This window comes from Oncorhynchus clarkii, chromosome 3, assembly GCF_045791955.1.
Source record: "Oncorhynchus clarkii lewisi isolate Uvic-CL-2024 chromosome 3, UVic_Ocla_1.0, whole genome shotgun sequence".
NCBI lineage: Eukaryota > Metazoa > Chordata > Actinopteri > Salmoniformes > Salmonidae > Oncorhynchus > Oncorhynchus clarkii.
The window spans coordinates 85,479,554-85,500,490 of record NC_092149.1 but is presented as its reverse complement, the minus strand read 5'-3'; the positions used below and the strand labels follow the sequence as shown (position 1 = coordinate 85,500,490).

Below are 20,937 nucleotides of genomic sequence, written 5' to 3'. Positions count from 1 at the left end.
CTGCTGTTTCTCTCCTACAGCATGGTCTAATGTTCTGCTGTTTCTCTCCTACAGCTGTGTCTAATGCTCTGCTGTTTCTCTCCTACAGCTGGGTCTAATGTTCTGCTGTTTCTCTCCTACAGCTGGGTCTAATGTTCTGCTGTTTCTCTCCTACAGCATGGTCTAATGTTCTGCTGTTTCTCTCCTACAGCTGTGTCTAATGCTCTGCTGTTTCTCTCCTACAGCTGGGTCTAATGTTCTGCTGTTTCTCTCCTACAGCTGGGTCTAATGTTCTGCTGTTTCTCTCCTACAGCTGGATCTAATGTTCTGCTGTTTCTCTCCTACAGCTGGGTCTAATGTTCTGTTGTTTCTCTCCTACAGCTGTGTCTAATGCTCTGCTGTTTCTCTCCTACAGCTGGGTCTAATGTTCTGCTGTTTCTCTCCTACAGCTGGGTCTAATGTTCTGCTGTTTCTCTCCTACAGCTGGGTCTAATGTTCTGCTGTTTCTCTCCTACAGCTGTGTCTAATGTTCTGTTGTTTCTCTCCTACAGCTGTGTCTAATGTTCTGCTGTTTCTCTCCTACAGCTGTGTCTAATGTTCTGTTGTTTCTCTCCTACAGCTGTGTCTAATGTTCTGCTGTTTCTCTCCTACAGCTGTGTCTAATGCTCTGCTATTTCTCTCCTACAGCTGTGTCTAATGCTCTGTTGTTTCTCTCCTACAGCTGTGTCTAATGTTCTGCTGTTTCTCTCCTACAGCTGTGTCTAATGTTCTGCTATTTCTCTCCTACAGCTGTGTCTAATGTTCTGTTGTTTCTCTCCTACAGCTGTGTCTAATGTTCTGCTGTTTCTCTCCTACAGCTGTGTCTAATGCTCTGTTGTTTCTCTCCTACAGTTGGGTCTAATGTTCTGCTGTTTCTCTCCTACAGCTGTGTCTAATGCTCTGCTGTTTCTCTCCTACAGCTGGGTCTAATGTTCTGCTGTTTCTCTCCTACAGCTGGGTCTAATGTTCTGCTGTTTCTCTCCTACAGCATGGTCTAATGTTCTGCTGTTTCTCTCCTACAGCTGTGTCTAATGCTCTGCTGTTTCTCTCCTACAGCTGGGTCTAATGTTCTGCTGTTTCTCTCCTACAGCTGGGTCTAATGTTCTGCTGTTTCTCTCCTACAGCATGGTCTAATGTTCTGCTGTTTCTCTCCTACAGCTGTGTCTAATGCTCTGCTGTTTCTCTCCTACAGCTGGGTCTAATGTTCTGCTGTTTCTCTCCTACAGCTGGGTCTAATGTTCTGCTGTTTCTCTCCTACAGCTGGATCTAATGTTCTGCTGTTTCTCTCCTACAGCTGGGTCTAATGTTCTGTTGTTTCTCCTACAGCTGTGTCTAATGTTCTTCTGTTTCTCTCCTACAGCTGTGTCTAATGCTCTGTTGTTTCTCTCCTACAGCTGTGTCTAATGTTCTGCTGTTTCTATCTATCTCTACCTGTGTCTAATGCTCTGTTGTTTCTCTCCTACAGCTGTGTCTAATGCTCTGTTGTTTCTCTCCTACAGCTGTGTCTAATGTTCTTCTGTTTCTCTCCTACAGCTGTGTCTAATGCTCTGTTGTTTCTCTCCTACAGCTGTGTCTAATGTTCTGCTGTTTCTATCTATCTCTACCTGTGTCTAATGCTCTGTTGTTTCTCTCCTACAGCTGTGTCTAATGCTCTGTTGTTTCTCTCCTACAGCTGTGTCTAATGTTCTGTTGTTTCTCTCCTACAGCTGTGTCTAATGTTCTGTTGTTTCTCTCCTACAGCTGTGTCTAATGCTCTGTTGATTCTCTCCTACAGCTGTGTCTAATGCTCTGTTGTTTCTCTCCTACAGCTGTGTCTAATGTTCTGTTGTTTCTCTCCTACAGCTGTGTCTAATGTTCTGTTGTTTCTCTCCTACAGCTGTGTCTAATGCTCTGTTGATTCTCTCCTACAGCTGTGTCTAATGTTCTGTTGTTTCTCTCCTACAGCTGTGTCTAATGTTCTGCTGTTTCTCTCCTACAGCTGTGTCTAATGCTCTGTTGTTTCTCTCCTACAGTTGGGTCTAATGTTCTGCTGTTTCTCTCCTACAGCTGTGTCTAATGCTCTGCTGTTTCTCTCCTACAGCTGGGTCTAATGTTCTGCTGTTTCTCTCCTACAGCTGGGTCTAATGTTCTGCTGTTTCTCTCCTACAGCATGGTCTAATGTTCTGCTGTTTCTCTCCTACAGCTGTGTCTAATGCTCTGCTGTTTCTCTCCTACAGCTGGGTCTAATGTTCTGCTGTTTCTCTCCTACAGCTGGGTCTAATGTTCTGCTGTTTCTCTCCTACAGCATGGTCTAATGTTCTGCTGTTTCTCTCCTACAGCTGTGTCTAATGCTCTGCTGTTTCTCTCCTACAGCTGGGTCTAATGTTCTGCTGTTTCTCTCCTACAGCTGGGTCTAATGTTCTGCTGTTTCTCTCCTACAGCTGGATCTAATGTTCTGCTGTTTCTCTCCTACAGCTGGGTCTAATGTTCTGTTGTTTCTCCTACAGCTGTGTCTAATGTTCTTCTGTTTCTCTCCTACAGCTGTGTCTAATGCTCTGTTGTTTCTCTCCTACAGCTGTGTCTAATGTTCTGCTGTTTCTATCTATCTCTACCTGTGTCTAATGCTCTGTTGTTTCTCTCCTACAGCTGTGTCTAATGCTCTGTTGTTTCTCTCCTACAGCTGTGTCTAATGTTCTTCTGTTTCTCTCCTACAGCTGTGTCTAATGCTCTGTTGTTTCTCTCCTACAGCTGTGTCTAATGTTCTGCTGTTTCTATCTATCTCTACCTGTGTCTAATGCTCTGTTGTTTCTCTCCTACAGCTGTGTCTAATGCTCTGTTGTTTCTCTCCTACAGCTGTGTCTAATGTTCTGTTGTTTCTCTCCTACAGCTGTGTCTAATGTTCTGTTGTTTCTCTCCTACAGCTGTGTCTAATGCTCTGTTGATTCTCTCCTACAGCTGTGTCTAATGCTCTGTTGTTTCTCTCCTACAGCTGTGTCTAATGTTCTGTTGTTTCTCTCCTACAGCTGTGTCTAATGTTCTGTTGTTTCTCTCCTACAGCTGTGTATGGTGTCTTTGAGCCTGTTTAGGACTCTGCTCTCTCTCAACTGTGAAGACCTCATGTTGCAGCTCGTTCTCAGGTAGAAACTGTCTGTCTGTGTAGTCTATGTGGAATGTCTGTGTAGTCTATGTGGAATGTCTGTGTAGTCTATGTGGAATGCCTGCGTAGTCTATGTGGAATGCCTGCGTAGTCTATGTGGAATGCCTGCGTAGTCTATGTGGAATGCCTGCGTAGTCTATGTGGAATGCCTGCGTAGTCTGTGGAATGCCTGCGTAGTCTGTGGAATGCCTGCGTAGTCTGTGGAATGCCTGCGTAGTCTGTGGAATGCCTGCGTAGTCTATGTGGAATGCCTGCGTAGTCTATGTGGAATGCCTGCGTAGTCATTGTATTGTTGTCGTGCAGGTATCTTCTACCCTGTACCCATGTGATGTTGAGTCAGAGGCGTGCCGTCAGGGACACCGATCTCTATGGTAAATCAGCTGACAAGTTCCTGTCCCTCATCCCAGAGTGCTGCCGCCTCAGCGTACTGCCCTCTGCTGAGCGGGAGGAAGAACCTGCCTTCTGGGGGAAAGGTAACCAACTGGACACTCTGTTATTGACACTTTATTCAGATAGTAAGGAAATGAGACGGGGAGACAGAAGAATGGGAGACAGTGGGAAGGTTTGACGCTTGGGTTGAACCCTGGTCTCCTGTGTTGGGTGGGGGGGGGGGGGTTGATCCCTGGTCTCCTGTGTTGGGGGGGGGTTGATCCCTGGTCTCCTGTGTTGGGGGGGGGTTGATCCCTGGTCTCCTGTGTTGGGGGGGGGGGGGGGGGTTGATCCCTGGTCTCCTGTGTTGGGGGGGTTGATCCCTGGTCTCCTGTGTTGGGGGGGGGGGGGGGGTTGATCCCTGGTCTCCTGTGTTGGGGGGGGGTTGATCCCTGGTCTCCTGTGTTGGGGGGGTTGATCCCTGGTCTCCTGTGTTGGGGGGGGTTGATCCCTGGTCTCCTGTGTTGGGGGGGGGGGGGGGGTTGATCCCTGGTCTCCTGTGTTGGGGGGGGGGTGATCCCTGGTCTCCTGTGTTGGGGGTGGGGGTGGACGGTTGGGTTGTTCCCTAGTCTCCTGTGGGCGGGGGGGGGTTAAAAGGAAAAACATTAAAATAAACCATCTAAAATATAATTTCCACCCCCAGAAGTTAGCTCAATAAAGAATTGGGATTAAATTATTATAGTTCGGGACCTCAGGCCCTAACCCATCTGGACAAGAGGAATACCTATGTGAGAATGCTGTTCATTGACTACAGCTCAGCATTCAACACCATAGTACCCTCCAAGCTCGTCATCAAGCTCGAGACCCTGGGTCTCGACCCCGCCCTGTGCAACTGGGTACTGGACTTCCTGACGGGCCGCCCCCAGGTGGTGAGGGTAGGCAACAACATCTCCTCCCCGCTGATCCTCAACACTGGGGCCCCACAAGGGTGCGTTCTGAGCCCTCTCCTGTACTCCCTGTTCACCCACGACTGCGTGGCCACGCACGCCTCCAACTCAATCATCAAGTTTGCGGACGACACAACAGTGGTAGGCTTGATTACCAACAACGACGAGACGGCCTACAGGGAGGAGGTGAGGGCCCTTGGAGTGTGGTGTCAGGAAAATAACCTCACACTCAACGTCAACAAAACTAAGGAGATGATTGTGGACTTCAGGAAACAGCAGAGGGAACACCCCCCTATCCACATCGATGGAACAGTAGTGGAGAGGGTAGCAAGTTTTAAGTTCCTCGGCATACACATCACAGACAAACTGAATTGGTCCACTCACACAGACAGCATCGTGAAGAAGGCGCAGCAGCGCCTCTTCAACCTCAGGAGGCTGAAGAAATTCGGCTTGTCACCAAAAAGCACTCACAAACTTCTACAGATGCACAATCGAGAGCATCCTGGCGGGCTGAATCACAGCCTGGTACGACAACTGCTCCGCCCACAACCGTAAGGCTCTCCAGAGGGTAGTGAGGTCTGCACAACGCATCACCGGGGGCAAACTACCTGCCCTCCAGGATACCTTCACCACCCGATGTCACAGGAAGGCCATAAAGATCATCAAGGACATCAACCACCCGAGCCACTGCCTGTTCACCCCGCTATCATCCAGAAGGCGAGGTCAGTACAGGTGCATCAAAGCTGGGACCGAGAGACTGAAAAACAGCTTCTATCTCAAGGCCATCAGACTGTTAAACAGCCACCACTAACATTGAGTGGCTGCTGCCAACACACTGACACTGACTCAACTCCAGCCACTTTAATAATGGGAATTGATGGGAAATGATGTAAATATATCACTAGCCACTTTAAACAATGCTACCTTATACAATGTTACTTACCCTACATTATTCATCTCATCTCATATGCATACGTATATACTGTACTCTATATCATCGACTGTATCCTTATGTAATACATGTATCACTAGCCACTTTAACTATGCCACTTTGTTTACATACTCATCTCATATGTATATACTGTACTCGATACCATCTACTGTATCTTGACTATGCTGCTCTGTACCATCACTCATTCATATATCCTTATGTACATATTCTTTATCCCCTCACACTGTGTACAAGACAGTAGTTTTGGAATTGTTAGTTAGATTACTTGTTGGTTATTACTGCATTGTCGGAACTAGAAGCACAAGCATTTCGCTACACTCGCATTAACATCTGCTAACCATGTGTATGTGACAAATAAAATTTGATTTGATTTGTCCCCCCACCTGATCACTCCGCTGTCCCCCCACCTGATCCCTCCGCTGTCCCCCCCACCTGATCACTCCGCTGTCCCCCCACCTGATCCCTCCGCTGTCCCCCCCACCTGATCACTCCGCTGTCCCCCCCACCTGATCACTCCGCTGTCCCCCCACCTGATCCCTGCCGCGCTGTGTTTTTGAGTTGCCACAGCTCACAGAGATAAATAACCTGCAGAACTGTGTTGAACCCAGACAGATGATCTATTTGCCAAAGAAAGGCGAATGTGCTTTAACAGATCTTTATTTAAACTGTGTTTGGTAGAAATGGGGATGTTTCTTTTAGTGTGATCGGCAATGGTTCTGTCGTGGAGCAGCGCCACGCTAAAATGAATGCAGAGGGACCCCTGCCATGGTGTTGTGTTAAAAGTTGGAGGAAGTTGAAGTGTTGAAGGATAACCATGACTGACGTTCCTCCCTGTTATGTGCTCTTTGTCTCCGTCCGTCTCTGTTTCCGTCCCCCTGTCTGTCTCCATCCCCCCGTCTGTCTGTCTTCCCCGTCTGTCTGTCTTCCCCGTCTGTCTGTCTTCCCCGTCTGTCTGTCTTCCCCGTCTGTCTGTCTTCCCCGTCTGTCTGTCTTCCCCGTCTGTCTGTCTTCCCCGTCTGTCTGTCTTCCCCGTCTGTCTGTCTGTCTGTCTTCCCCGTCTGTCTGTCTGTCTGTCTTCCCCGTCTGTCTGTCTTCCCCGTATGTCTGTCTGTCTGTCTTCCCCGTCTGTCTGTCTGTCTGTCTTCCCCGTCTGTCTGTCTGTCTTCCCCGTCTGTCTGTCTGTCTTCCCCGTCTGTCTGTCTGTCTTCCCCGTCTGTCTGTCTGTCTGTCTTCCTCATTTGTCTGTCTTCCCCATCTGTCTGTTTGTTTGTCTGTCTTCCCCATCTGTCTGTCTGTCTTCCCCATCTGTCTGTCTGTCTGTCTTCCCCTGTCTGTCTGTCTTCCCCATCTGTCTGTCTTCCTCATTTGTCTGTCTTCCCCATCTGTCTGTTTGTTTGTCTGTCTTCCCCATCTGTCTGTCTGTCTTCCCCATCTGTCTGTCTGTCTGTCTTCCCCTGTCTGTCTGTCTTCCCCATCTGTCTGTCTTCCTCATTTGTCTGTCTTCCCCATCTGTCTGTCTGTCTTCCCCATCTGTCTGTCTGTCTGTCTTCCCCTGTCTGTCTGTCTTCCCCATCTGTCTGTCTTCCTCATTTGTCTGTCTTCCCCATCTGTCTGTTTGTCTGTCTACCCCTGGCTGTCTGTCTGTCTCTCCCCCTGTCTGTCTCTCCCTATCCGTCCATCCATCTCTCCCTATCCGTCCATCCGTCTCTCTGTCTCTCCCTGTGTCTGTCTGCAGTACTGAACAGCCCCAGCTCAGAGTCTCCTGTGCACCCCAAACCGAGCACTCCGTCCCGCCTGGCCCTCTTCATGCGCCAGCAGAGCACCGCTCTGCCCTTCACCCCCTCCCCCACTGAGACGGTCCCCTCGTCCCCCCGCGGGGGCCCTAGCACCCCCCTGTCCCCCGACAGCCCCATGCACCCCGTCCCAGAGGGGCTGGACTGGGAGTCGGGGTACCTGGAGTACCTCAGGGACGCCCGTAGGGGGGTAGAGCTGTGCTCCTGGGCCTGCCGGAACTGGTCAGCCCCCTACGACGGAGAGGACCCCTCACCCAACACGGCCCCTCTACTGCCCCCGCCCCCCACCTCCAACCCCTCGCTGGCCATGTTCCCAGAGCACTTCTCCTTCCAGCAGGGAGGAGGTGGTGGTAGTACATCCCACGGCCAGCAGAGGGCAGCGGTGGTGGCAGCAGCGCGGTCAGAGTGGAGCAGTACAGAGAGGGACAGTGGAGAGTGGGACGTCACCATCGGTAAGAACAACTGTACCATCAGCCTCACGCCCCGCACCAAGAAACGCAGCCTGCAGAGAGAGGAGTTCCCCCTCCCCAAACCTCTCCACCTCCCTCCTGACTCTACCTCTGCCTCCGTCCCTGACCCCTCTGCTGCCCCCCACCTCCCCTCCGGCCTCTCCATAGGCCCTCACCAGGCCATCTTCAATGGAACGTCGTCGGGGGGTCAGGAGGACGGGTGTCCAGACAGCCAGGATGGAGGGATGGAGGTTAAGAAGGTGAAGAGAGATTTGGACGAGCAGCAGCAGCACGGAGACTCTAGTCAGAACGTTGCAGTAGGTGCCAGCCCAACCCCGGTCCCTACCCCGGCCCAGTCCTGTGGGCCCCTACAGGGGTTGCACAGGGAAGGGAATGGAAGTGTGACTGGGGAACACTCCAGACGTCTAACATCACACGTACAGAGTTACACCCAGGATCAGCCTGCTCCGTGGACTCCAGCATCCTGTGCCAACTCCTCCAACGTCAGCCTGACCCCTCAGTTCCCTGGATCCGGACCTCCAGAGGCAACGCTCTCTACCCAGTCAGAGGCAGTGGAGAGGCTGATCTCTGAGCTCCTGGATGGGGCTGGACCGGGGGAGGGGGGGCAGCAGGGGCCTGGGGAGGGGGGCCAGCAGGGGCCTGGAGACTCCAACGGCCAGGGCATCAGCATCGAGGCCTTCACCCAGGAACTCCGGGAGCTGGAGGAGAGGGTGAGGGAGAGGAGCAGGGGGGTGGGGCTTCTCAGACAGCTGGAGGAGACCACCAGAGACCCAGACTCAGAGGGACCACTGCCCCCCTCACCCCTGGACGCTGACCTGATTGGGACTGGGGCAGGGGCTGGAGTGGAGCCCAAGGTAGTGGGGTCAGCTGTGGGGCTGTTCAGCCCTGCCAGGCCTTTAGGACAGCCATCCGCTCAGCCCTACACAGGTGAGAAAGACCACCACACTACAGTATAATGTGTATCAATCTGTTTTGATGTTTGTTTTTGGGGATGATGTCAGTTGCTAAATATTGATTTGGTGTTTGATGTTGGATGATGCTCAATTGTTTGACATTTAATGTTGGTTTTATATATTTAAAAAAAATGTTTGGTGTGACAGTAAATTAATACAGACTGTTTGGTGTGACACAGTAAATTAATACAGACCGTTTGGTGTGACACAGTAAATTAATACAGACCGTTTGGTGTGACACAGTAAATTAATACAGACCGTTTGGTGTGACACAGTAAATTAATACAAACCGTTTGGTGTGACACAGTATATTAATACAAACCGTTTGGTGTGACACAGTAATTTTAATACAGACCGTTAGGTGTGACACAGTATATTAATACAGACTGTTTGGTGTGACACAGTAAATTAATACAAACCGTTTGGTGTGACACAGTATATTAATACAGACCGTTTGGTGTGACACAGTAAATTAATACAGACTGTTTGGTGTGACACAGTAAATTAATACAGACAGTTTGGTGTGACACAGTAAATTAATACAGACTGTTTGGTGTGACACAGTTAATTAATACAGACAGTTTGGTGTGACACAGTTAATTAATACAGACTGTTTGGTGTGACAGAGTAAATTAATACAGACAGTTTGGTGTGACACAGTATATTCATACAGACTGTTTTGTGTGACACATTAAATTAATACAGACTGTTTGGTGTGACACAGTATATTAATACAGACCGTTGGGTGTGACACAGTATATTAATACAGACTGTTTGGTGTGACACAGTAAATTAATACAAACCGTTTGGTGTGACACAGTATATTAATACAGACCGTTTGGTGTGACACAGTAAATTAATACAGACTGTTTGGTGTGACACAGTTAATTAATACAGACAGTTTGGTGTGACACAGTTAATTAATACAGACCGTTTGGTGTGACACAGTATATTAATACAGACCGTTTGGTGTTTGGTGTGACACAGTATATTAATACAGACCGTTGGGTGTGACACAGTAAATTAATACAGACAGTTTGGTGTGACACAGTAAATTAATACAGACCGTTTGGTGTGACACAGTTAATTAATACAGACAGTTTGGTGTGACACAGTTAATTAATACAGACCGTTTGGTGTGACAGAGTAAATTAATACAGACAGTTTGGTGTGACACAGTATATTAATACAGACAGTTTGGTGTGACACAGTAAATTAATACAGACCGTTTGGTGTGACAGTAAATTAATACAGACCGTTTGGTGTGACACAGTTAATTAATACAGACAGTTTGGTGTGACACAGTTAATTAATACAGACCGTTTGGTGTGACAGAGTAAATTAATACAGACAGTTGGGTGTGACGCAGTATATTAATACAGACTGTTTGGTGTGACACAGTATATTAATACAGACAGTTTGGTGTGACACAGTAAATTAATACAGACAGTTGGGTGTGACACAGTAAATTAATACAGACAGTTGGGTGTGACACAGTATATTAATACAGACCGTTGGGTGTGACACAGTAAATTAATACAGACAGTTGGGTGTGACACAGTATATTAATACAGACCGTTTGGTGTGACACAGTATATTAATACAGACCGTTGGGTGTGACACAGTAAATTAATACAGACCGTTTGGTGTGACACAGTAAATTAATACAGACAGTTGGGTGTGACACAGCAAATTAATACAGACAGTTTGGTGTGACACAGTATATTAATACAGACCGTTTGGTGTGACACAGTAAATTAATACAGACAGTTTGGTGTGACACAGTATATTAATACAGACTGTTTGGTGTGACACAGTAAATTAATACAGACAGTTGGGTGTGACAGTAAATTAATACAGATTGTTTGGTGTGACACAGTATATTAATACAGACTGTTTGATGTGACACAGTATATTAATACAGACTGTTTGGTGTGACACAGTATATTAATACAGACTGTTTGGTGTGACACAGTAAATTAATACAGACCGTTTGGTGTGACACAGTAAATTAATACAGACCGTTTGGTGTGACACAGTAAATTAATACAGACTGTTTGGTGTGACACAGTATATTAATACAGACCGTTTGGTGTGACACAGTAAATTAATACAGACCGTTGCTTCCTTTTGATATTTAGTGTTGTCTTGTTTTTTCATGTTGGATCTAGCCATCCGTTAGTGTGCTGGTGCACCCTCTCCCTGCGTTCTCACGTTCTCTCCCTCCCCCCGTCAGGTCCGTTTATGGTGGTTCTGTTTGCCAAGCTGGAGAACATGCTCCAGAACTCTCTGTATGTGAACATCTTGCTGACAGGGATCCTGTGCCAGCTAGCCTGCTACCCTCAGCCCCTGCTCCGATCCTTCCTCCTCAACACCAACATGGTGTTCCAGCCCAGCGTCAAGTCTCTCATACAGGTAGGAAGACATCACTGTGTTCCTGGTCTGGTAGAAAGTCTCTCATACAGGTAGGAAGACATCACTGTGTTCCTGGTCTGGTAGAAAGACATCACTGTGTTCCTGTTCTGGTAGAAAGTCTCTCATACAGGTAGGAAGACATCACTGTGTTCCTGGTCTGGTAGAAAGACATCACTGTGTTCCTGGTCTGGTAGAAAGTCTCTCATACAGGTAGGAAGTCATCACTGTGTTCCTGGTCTGGTAGAAAGACATCACTGTGTTCCTGGTCTGGTAGAAAGTCTCTCATACAGGTAGGAAGACATCACTGTGTTCCTGGTCTGGTAGACAGACATCACTGTGTTCCTGGTCTGTTTGAAAGACATCGCTGTGTTCCTGGTCTGGTAGAAAGTCTCTCATACAGGTAGGAAGACATCACTGTGTTCCTGGTCTGGTAGAAAGTCTCTCATACAGGTAGGAAGACGTCGCTGTGTTCCTGGTCTGGTAGAAAGACATCACTGTGTTCCTGGTCTGGTAGAAAGACATCACTGTGTTCCTGGTCTGGTAGAAAGTCTCTCATACAGGTAGGAAGACATCGCTGTGTTCCTGGTCTGGTAGAAAGTCTCTCATACAGGTAGGAAGACATCACTGTGTTCCTGGTCTGGTAGAAAGTCTCTCATACAGGTAGGAAGACATCACTGTGTTCCTGGTCTGGTAGAAAGTCTCTCATACAGGTAGGAAGACATCGCTGTGTTCCTGGTCTGGTAGAAAGACATCACTGTGTTCCTGGTCTGGTAGAAAGTCTCTCATACAGGTAGGAAGACATCGCTGTGTTCCTGGTCTGGTAGAAAGACATCACTGTGTTCCTGGTCTGGTAGAAAGTCTCTCATGCAGGTAGGAAGACATCGCTGTGTTCCTGGTCTGGTAGAAAGTGTATATTTCCAGGCAAACATCGGGGGTTGTGTGATGTTTGCTAAGTAGCTGTCATATTGTAAATGACCATATTCTGCCTCAAGGGTCAGTTGCCCATCTCTTCTAATCTCTTGCCCTAACATCACCTGGCTGTCCTCTGCTGACCTCCATCACTCATCTTCGCTCTGTTTCCTTCAACCGCTGACCACTTTCTCCTCTGACCTCTGCCCTCTGCTGCTCTCTCAATGGACTGTTTATACAGAGCATTGAGGAAGTATTCAGACCCCTTGACATTTTCCACATGTTGTTACATTACAGCCTTACTCTAAAATGGATTAAATAGTCCCCCCCCCCCCCTCAATCTAAACACAATACCCCATAATGACAAAGCAAAAACTGGTTTTTAGACATGTTTGCAAATGTATATAGAAATTAAAAATCTGAAATATCAAATTGACATATGTGTTCAGACCCTTTACTCAGTACTTTGTTGAAGCACCTTTGGCAGTGATTACAGCCTCGAGTCTTCTTGGGGATGACACCACAAGCTTGACACCCCTGTATTTGGGGAGTTTCTCCCAATCTTCTCTGCAGATCCTCTCTATCAGGTTGGACGACGCTATTGTCAGGTCTCTCCAGAGATGTTCGATCAGGTTCAAATCTTGGTTACATCAGATCGGAGAATATTGTTTCTCATGCTCTGAGTCCTTTAGTTGCAGTTTGGCAAACTCAAAGCTGTCATGTACCTTTTACTGAGGAGTGGCTTCCGTCTGGCCACTTTAGCATAAAGGCCTGATTGGTGGGGTGCTGTAGAGATGGTTGTCCTTCTGGAAGGTTCTCCCATCTCCACAGAGGAACTCTGGAGCTCTGTCAGAGTGGCCATTGGGTTCTAGGTCACCTCCCTGACCAAGCCTCTTCTCCCCTGATTGCTCAGTTTGGCCGGGCGGCCAGCTCTCGGAAGAGTCTTGGTGGTTCCAAACTTCTTCCATTTAAGAAAGATGGAGGCCACTGTGTTCTTGGGGACCTTCAATACGGCAGACATGTTTTTGGTACCCTTCCTCAGATCTGTGCCTCGACATAATCCTGGCTTTGTTTTTGCTCTGACCTGCGCTGTCAACTGTGGGACCTTATATAGACAGGTGTGTGCCTTTCCAAATCATGTCCAATCAATTGAATTTACCACAAGTGGACTCCAAGCAAGTTGTTGAAAAAATCTCAAGAATAATCAATGGAAACAGGATGCACCTGAGCTCAATTTTGAGTCTCATAGCAAAAGGTCTGAATACTTATGTAAACGAGGTATTTCTATTTATTTATTTATTATAAATTTGCAAAACCTTTTTTTAAAAACTTTTTCACTGTCATTATGGGGTATTGTGTGTAGATTGATGAGGAAAATCATTGTATTTCATCCATTTTTAAATAAGGCTGTAACGTAAGAACATGTGGGAAAGGGTCTGAATACTTTCTGAATGCACCGTACATCAGAATAGCTGGAAGCCATATGGCTGTATGTTTTTTGTAATGATCAGATTACTTACTATCTCCCTGTCTCCTCATTCCCCTGTCTCCTCCCTCCCATCTCCCTCCTCTGCCTGCTCTGCCTTCTCTCTCTGCCCTTCCTCCTCTCTTCCCTCCCCCCCTTCCTCCTCTCTCTTCCCTCCCCCCTTCCTCTTCTCTCTTCCCTCTCCCCCTTCCTTCTCTCTTTTCTCTCTCCCCTTCCTTCTCTCTTCTCTCTCCCTTCTCTTCCCTCTCCCCCCTTCCTCCCCTCTCTTCCCTCTCCCCCCTTCCTCCTCTCTCTTCCCTCCCCCCCTTCCTCCTCTCTCTTCCCTCTCCCCCTTCCTTCTCTCTTTTCTCTCTCCCCTTCCTTCTCTCTTTTCTCTCTTCCCTCTCCCCCCTTCCTCCCCTCTCTTCCCTCTCCCCCCTTCCTCCTCTCTCTTTCCTCTCCCCCCTTCCTCCTCTCTCTTCCCTCCCCCCTTCCTCCTCTCTCTTACCTCTCCCCTTCCTCCTCTCTCTTCCCTCCCCCCCTTCCTCCTCTCTCTTCCCTCCCCCCCTTCCTCCTCTCTCTCCTCTCTCCCCTTCCTTCTCTCTTTTCTCTCTCCCCTTCCTTCTCTCTTTTCTCTCTTCCCTCTCCCCCTTCCTCCCCTCTCTTCCCTCTCCCCCCTTCCTCCTCTCTCTTCCCTCTCCCCCCTTCCTCCTCTCTCTTCCCTCTCCCCCCTTCCTCCTCTCTCTTCCCTCCCCCCTTCCTCCTCTCTCTTCCCTCTCCCCTTCCTCCTCTCTCTTCCCTCCCCCCCTTCCTCCTCTCTCTTCCCTCCCCCCCTTCCTCCTCTCTCTCCTCTCTCCCCTTCCTTCTCTCTTTTCTCTCTCCCCTTCCTTCTCTTTTCTCTCTCCCTTCTCTTCCCTCCCCCCTTCCTCCTCTCTCTTCCCTCTCCCCCTTCCTTCTCTCTTTTCTCTCTCCCCTTCCTTCTCTCTTTTCTCTCTTCCCTCTCCCCCTTCCTCCCCTCTCTTCCCTCTCCCCCCTTCCTCCTCTCTCTTCCCTCTCCCCCCTTCCTCCTTTCTCTTCCCTCTCCCCCCTTCCTCCTCTCTCTTCCCTCCCCCCTTCCTCCTCTCTCTTCCCTCTCCCCTTCCTCATCTCTCTTCCCTCTCCCCTTCCTCATCTCTCTTCCCTCCCCCCTTCCTCCTCTCTCTTCCCTCCCCCCTTCCTCCTCTCTCTCCTCTCTCCCCTTCCTTCTCTCTCTTCTCTCTCCCCTTCCTTCTCTCTCTTCTCTCTCCCCTTCCTTCTCTCTCTTCTCTCTCTCCCTTCTCTTCCCTCTCCCCCTTCCTCCTCTCTCCCCCCTTCCTCCTCTCTCTTCCATCTCCCCCTTCCTCCTCTCTCTTCCATCTCCCCCTTCCTCCTCTCTCTTCCATCTCCCCCTTCCTCCTCTCTCTTCCATCTCCCCCTTCCTCCTCTCTCTTCTCTCTCTCCCCTTCCTCCTCTCTCTTCTCTCTCTCCCCTTCCTCCTCTCTCTTCCCTCTCCCCCTTCCTCCTCTCTCTTCTCTCTCTCCCCTTCCTTCTTTCTCCCCCCTTCCTCCTCTCTCTTCCTTCTCCCCCCTTCCTCCTCTCTCTTCCCTCTCCCCCCTTCCTCCTCTCTCTTCTTTCTCCCCCCTTCCTCCTCTCTCTTCCCTCTCCCCCTTCCTCCTCTCTCTTCTCTCTCTCCCCCTTCCTCCTCTCTCTTCTCTCTCCCCCCTTCCTCCTGTCTTCCTCCTCTCTTTCCTTCCTCCTCTCTCCCCACTCTCCCCCCCCCCCCCCAATCTCTCCAACTCTCTCCCCTGCCTCAGGTTCTGGGCTCAGTAAAGAACCGCATTGAGGTGTTTGCAGCATCCCATGAGGACTTCCCTGCCATGCTGAGGAAAGCCCAGCGCTACCTGGTTGCCAGGGGCAAGGTGGATTGGGCTGACTCTTCCCCCATGGGGGTACCCACCCTGCGACGCTCTGATTCCCTGGGTGAGAGAGACACACACACACACACACACAGCCTGTAGTAGCACATTGGAAAGCTAGAGAGAATGAATAATGCAGAGGCTGTGTTGTAGTTGATTTGGGGGATTTGTGCCATCTGTTCACAGGGTTACTGGGTTGAATGGAATTGGATAGGCAGCAGCAGGGAGGGTGTCTGGATGGTTCTGGTTCGGCTGCTACTGTCTGGATGGTTCTGGTTCGGCTGCTACTGTCTGGATGGTTCTGGTGTGGCTGCTACTGTCTGGATGGTTCTGGTTTGGCAGCTACCGTCTGGATGGTTCTGGTCTGGCAGCTACTGTCTGGATAGTTCTGGTTTGGCTGCTACTGTCTGGATGGTTCTGGTTTGGCTGCTACTGTCTGGATAGTTCTGGTTTGGCTGCTACTGTGTGGATGGTTCTGGTTCGGCTGCTACTGTCTGGATGGTTCTGGTTCGGCTGCTACTGTCTGGATGGTTCTGGTTTGGCTGCTACTGTCTGGATTGTTCTGGTCTGGATGGTTCTGGTTTGGCTGCTACTGTCTGGATGGTTCTGGTCTGGATGGTTCTGGTTTGGCTGCTACTGTCTGGATGGTTCTGGTTTGGCTGCTACTGTCTGGATGGTTCTGGTGTGGCTGCTACTGTCTGGATGGTTCTGGTTTGGATGGTTCTGGTTTGGCTGCTACTGTCTGGATGGTTCTGGTTTGGCTGCTACTGTCTGGATGGTTCTGGTGTGGCTGCTACTGTCTGGATGGTTCTGGTTTGGCAGCTACTGTCTGGATGGTTCTGGTCTGGCAGCTACTGTCTGGATAGTTCTGGTTTGGCTGCTACTGTCTGGATGGTTCTGGTTTGGCTGCTACTGTCTGGATAGTTCTGGTTTGGCTGCTACTGTGTGGATGGTTCTGGTTCGGCTGCTACTGTCTGGATGGTTCTGGTTTGGCTGCTACTGTCTGGATGGTTCTGGTTTGGCTGCTACTGTCTGGATTGTTCTGGTCTGGATGGTTCTGGTTTGGCTGCTACTGTCTGGATGGTTCTGGTCTGGATGGTTCTGGTTTGGCTGCTACTGTCTGGATGGTTCTGGTTTGGCTGCTACTGTCTGGATGGTTCTGGTGTGGCTGCTACTGTCTGGATGGTTCTGGTTTGGATGGTTCTGGTTTGGCTGCTACTGTCTGGATGGTTCTGGTTTGGCTGCTACTGTCTGGATGGTTCTGGTGTGGCTGCTACTGTCTGGATGGTTCTGGTTTGGCTGCTACTGTCTGAATAGTTCTGGTGTGGCTGCAGCAGTCAGCCAGGCTGGTGCAGTTGGTCATCTGACACTGGTTATTACATCATCACTGTCTCTAGTGAACCAGTCTGGAACTGTGTTCTGGCCACATGAACAATCACACACAGACATGGGCACCTAATATGTCTATGTCTATATATGCACGTTTTAGAGTTTTAAACTGACATAACGGACCTGTTTTAAACTGACATAATGGACCTGTTTTAAACTGACATAACGGACCTGTTTTAAACTGACATAACGGACCCGTTTTAAACTGACATAACGGACCTGTTTTAAACTGACATAACGGACCTGTTTTAAACTGACATAACGGACCTGTTTTAAACTGACATAACGGACCTGTTTTAAACGGACCTGTTTTAAACTGACATAACGGACCTGTTTTAAACTGACATAACGGACCTGTTTTAAACTGACATAACGGACCTGTTTTAAACTGACATAACGGACCTGTTTTAAACTGACATAACGGACCTATTTTCAACTGAGATAACGGACCTGTTTTAAACTGACATAACAGACCTGTTTTAAACGGACCTGTTTTAAACTGACATAACGGACCTGTTTTAAACTGACATAACGGACCTGTTTTAAACTGACATAACGGACCTGTTTTAAACTGACATAACAGACCTGTTTTAAACGGACCTGTTTTAAACTGACATAACGGACCTGTTTTAAACTGACATAACGGACCTGTTTTAAACTGACATAACGGACCTGTTTTAAACTGACATAACGGACCTGTTTTAAACTGACATAACGGACCTGTTTTAAACTGACATAACGGACCTGTTTTAAACTGACATAACGGACCTGTTTTAAACTGACATAACGGACCTGTTTTAAACTGACATAACGGACCTGTTTTAAACTGACATAACGGACCTGTTTTAAACTGACATAACGGACCTGTTTTAAACTGACATAACGGACCTGTTTTAAACTGACATAACGGACCTGTTTTAAACTGACATAACGGACCTGTTTTAAACTGACATAACGGACCTGTTTTAAACTGACATAACGGACCTGTTTTAAACTGACATAACGGACCTGTTTTAAACTGACATAACGGACCTGTTTTAAACTGACATAACGGACCTGTTTTAAACTGACATAACGGACCTGTTTTAAACTGACATAACGGACCTGTTTTAAACTGACATAACGGACCTGTTTTAAACGGACCTGTTTTAAACTGACATAACGGACCTGTTTTAAACTGACATAACGGACCTGTTTTAAACTGACATAACAAACCTGTTTTAAACGGACCTGTTTTAAACTGACATAACGGACCTGTTTTAAACTGACATAACGGACCTGTTTTAAACTGACATAACGGACCTGTTTTAAACTGACATAACGGACCTGTTTTAAACTGACATAACGAACCTGTTTTAAACGGACCTGTTTTAAACTGACATAACGGACCTGTTTTAAACTGACATAACGGACCTGTTTTAAACTGACATAACGGACCTGTTTTAAACTGACATAACGGACCTGTTTTAAACTGACATAACGAACCTGTTTTAAACTGACATAACGGACCTGTTTTAAACGGACCTGTTTTAAACTGACATAACGGACCTGTTTTAAACTGACATAACGGACCTGTTTTAAACTGACATAACGGACCTGTTTTAAACTGACATAACGGACCTGTTTTAAACTGACATAACGGACCTGTTTTAAACGGACCTGTTTTAAACTGACATAACGGACCTGTTTTAAACTGACATAACGGACCTGTTTTAAACTGACATAACGAACCTGTTTTAAACGGACCTGTTTTAAACTGACATAACGGACCTGTTTTAAACTGACATAACGGACCTGTTTTAAACTGACATAACGAACCTGTTTTAAACTGACATAACGGACCTGTTTTAAACTGACATAACGAACCTGTTTTAAACGGACCTGTTTTAAACTGACATAACGGACCTGTTTTAAACTGACATAACGGACCTGTTTTAAACTGACATAACGAACCTGTTTTAAACGGACCTGTTTTAAACTGACATAACGGACCTGTTTTAAACTGACATAACGAACCTGTTTTAAACGGACCTGTTTTAAACTGACATAACGGACCTGTTTTAAACTGACATAACGAACCTGTTTTAAACGGACCTGTTTTAAACTGACATAACGAACCTGTTTTAAACGGACCTGTTTTAAACTGACATAACGGACCTGTTTTAAACTGACATAACGAACCTGTTTTAAACGGACATAACGGACCTGTTTTAAACTGACATAACAGACCTGTTTTAAACTGACATAACAGACCTGTTTTAAATGGGCCACCTGTCCTGTCTGTCTGTTGTGTCAGTCTGTTTTATCTTAACCACTTGCTATGCTGTGTGTTGCTGTCTCCTTTTCAGTGAAGAGCCGGAAACCTTCGCTAGGCGACCTGATCATGAGACACACCAACAGCCCCACGCGGGCACGCCACGCCGCCCAGCTTGCCCTGGCCCACGTACGAGACGGCGGCCAATCGCTGCACAGTGCCCTGTTCCGGGGAGGGACTGGGGGAGGGGCGTCCGGGCTGGAGAAACAGGTGGAGGCTCTGAGGGTGAAGAACGCCGTCTACTGCGCCGTCATCTTCTCTGAGTTCCTCAAGGAGCTGGCCGCTCTGGCCCAGGAGCACGCCGTCTCCATGCCCTTTCTCCAGAGCCACGACACCGAGGAGTGATGCTGTCAGTCTCCGTGCCCTTCCTGAGGAGTGATGCTCCCAATTCTGCACCATCCTCCCAATGTGTGGTCTTGCAGACTCCCCATCATTGATTGAAAAGCATTGGCTGACGGCATTTCTTTCCCTACCATTTTAAATCTATGATGGAATGTGATCTGGGGAATGTCTGGACCCCCCATGTCCACAAAACATCTCAGAGTATCATCCGTTTTAAACTTTTAGATCACATGGACAGGTCCTAGACGGGCACCCCTCCTCGGAGACACTTTGTGGATGTGGGCTCTTTCCTCGGTCCAGCTACCGTTTAACCCCCTTCCCTCCTGCAGGGGGCAGAGGGGAGCACTGACAGGGCTGGCGCTGCAGGGAAGAGACGAGGGGGAGGGGGGAGGGGGGACAAGGTTAATTCGGACAATGAGAAATCGAAGAAGGGAATTGCTGTATGTGAAAGAGTATTAGGGGAGAGACTACAAAACTCTTCTGTTATGAGACTGTGCATATCATGTAAATATAATTTATGTGGATATATACTATGAACACTAACTCTCAGTACATGTAGATTTTAGAGGGGGGTCTGTAGTGTACATGGGTACGTGGTGCTGAGTCAGCTCTTTCCACTCTCCTCTCTTTAGTAAATGATGCTCATTAGACATTTGTACCAGCTCAAAAAGGAGAACAAGGTTAAAGCTTCCGTCTTTTAGGAAATTAGGCAACAACTAAAAATGCCCCCCCGACTTTCATGTCGCTGTTCGGGTACAGAGCATCTCAAGAAGACACATCTTATGTTTTGTGTTTTGAAACGCATCGCCTCAGCGTTGGAGATTTAACAAGAAGGGAGGAATTGGAGAGGAGGGGTCTGGGAAAGGGAAGGAAACCAGAGGACAGAGATCCTCTGGAACTGTCCTGGAAAACGTGCTGGACAGAGATCCTCTGTAACTCTACTGGAAAATGTGCTGGACAAACGTGTTCATGTTTTATCATTCATATTTTGAATTGAATTGTATTATTTATTTTCTAAATGAAACCTTTTTAAGACATATCAATGCCATGTGGGAGTGGCAAAATCTCAACGTGTGTGTGTGTGTGTGTGTGTGTGTGTGTGTGTGTGTGTGTGTGTGTGTGTGTGTGTGTGTGTGTGTGTGTGTGTGTGTGTGTGTGTGTGTGTGTGTGTGTGTGTGTGTGTGTGTGTGTGTGTGTGTGTGTGTGTGTGTGTGTGTGGTGCTTGTATTAGAATGTCTCCCTTCTCAGAGGAACAATATCCAGTCAGTTGTCAGGCCTGCACCTGGTGTTGCCATGGGAAAGGTGTGTTTCTGTTCTGGTGTTGCCATGGGAAAGGTGTGTTTCTGTTCTGGTGTTGCCATGGGAAAGGTGTGTTTCTGTTCTGGTGTTGCCATGGGAAAGGTGTGTTTCTGTTCTGGTGTTGCCATGGGAAAGGTGTGTTTCTGTTCTGGTGTTGCCATGGGAAAGGTGTGTTTTTGTTCTGGTGTTGCCATGGGAAAGGTGTGTTTTTGTTCTGGTGTTGCCATGGGAA

The 20,937-nt window shown here is 48.0% G+C and overlaps 1 protein-coding gene across 2 annotated transcripts in view; it reads left to right on the top strand.

The window, feature by feature from the left end:
• The window catches only part of LOC139405527 (FHF complex subunit HOOK-interacting protein 1B-like), a 78,924-nt gene extending 58,432 nt beyond the window's left edge, over nt 1–20,492 (top strand). Inside the window, exons 8-13 of one of the 2 annotated variants that reach the window (XM_071147933.1) lie at nt 3,055–3,134; nt 3,458–3,627; nt 7,158–8,612; nt 10,875–11,053; nt 15,260–15,425; nt 19,099–20,492. In XM_071147933.1, the coding sequence (XP_071004034.1) occupies nt 3,055–3,134; nt 3,458–3,627; nt 7,158–8,612; nt 10,875–11,053; nt 15,260–15,425; nt 19,099–19,409 (2,361 nt within the window). In that variant the 3' untranslated portion in view covers nt 19,410–20,492. The remainder of the gene's footprint in view (nt 1–3,054; nt 3,135–3,457; nt 3,628–7,157; nt 8,613–10,874; nt 11,054–15,259; nt 15,426–19,098) is intronic. The other variant, XM_071147934.1, reaches the window with a different exon arrangement.
• The last annotated feature ends 445 nt before the right edge of the window (nt 20,493–20,937 follow it).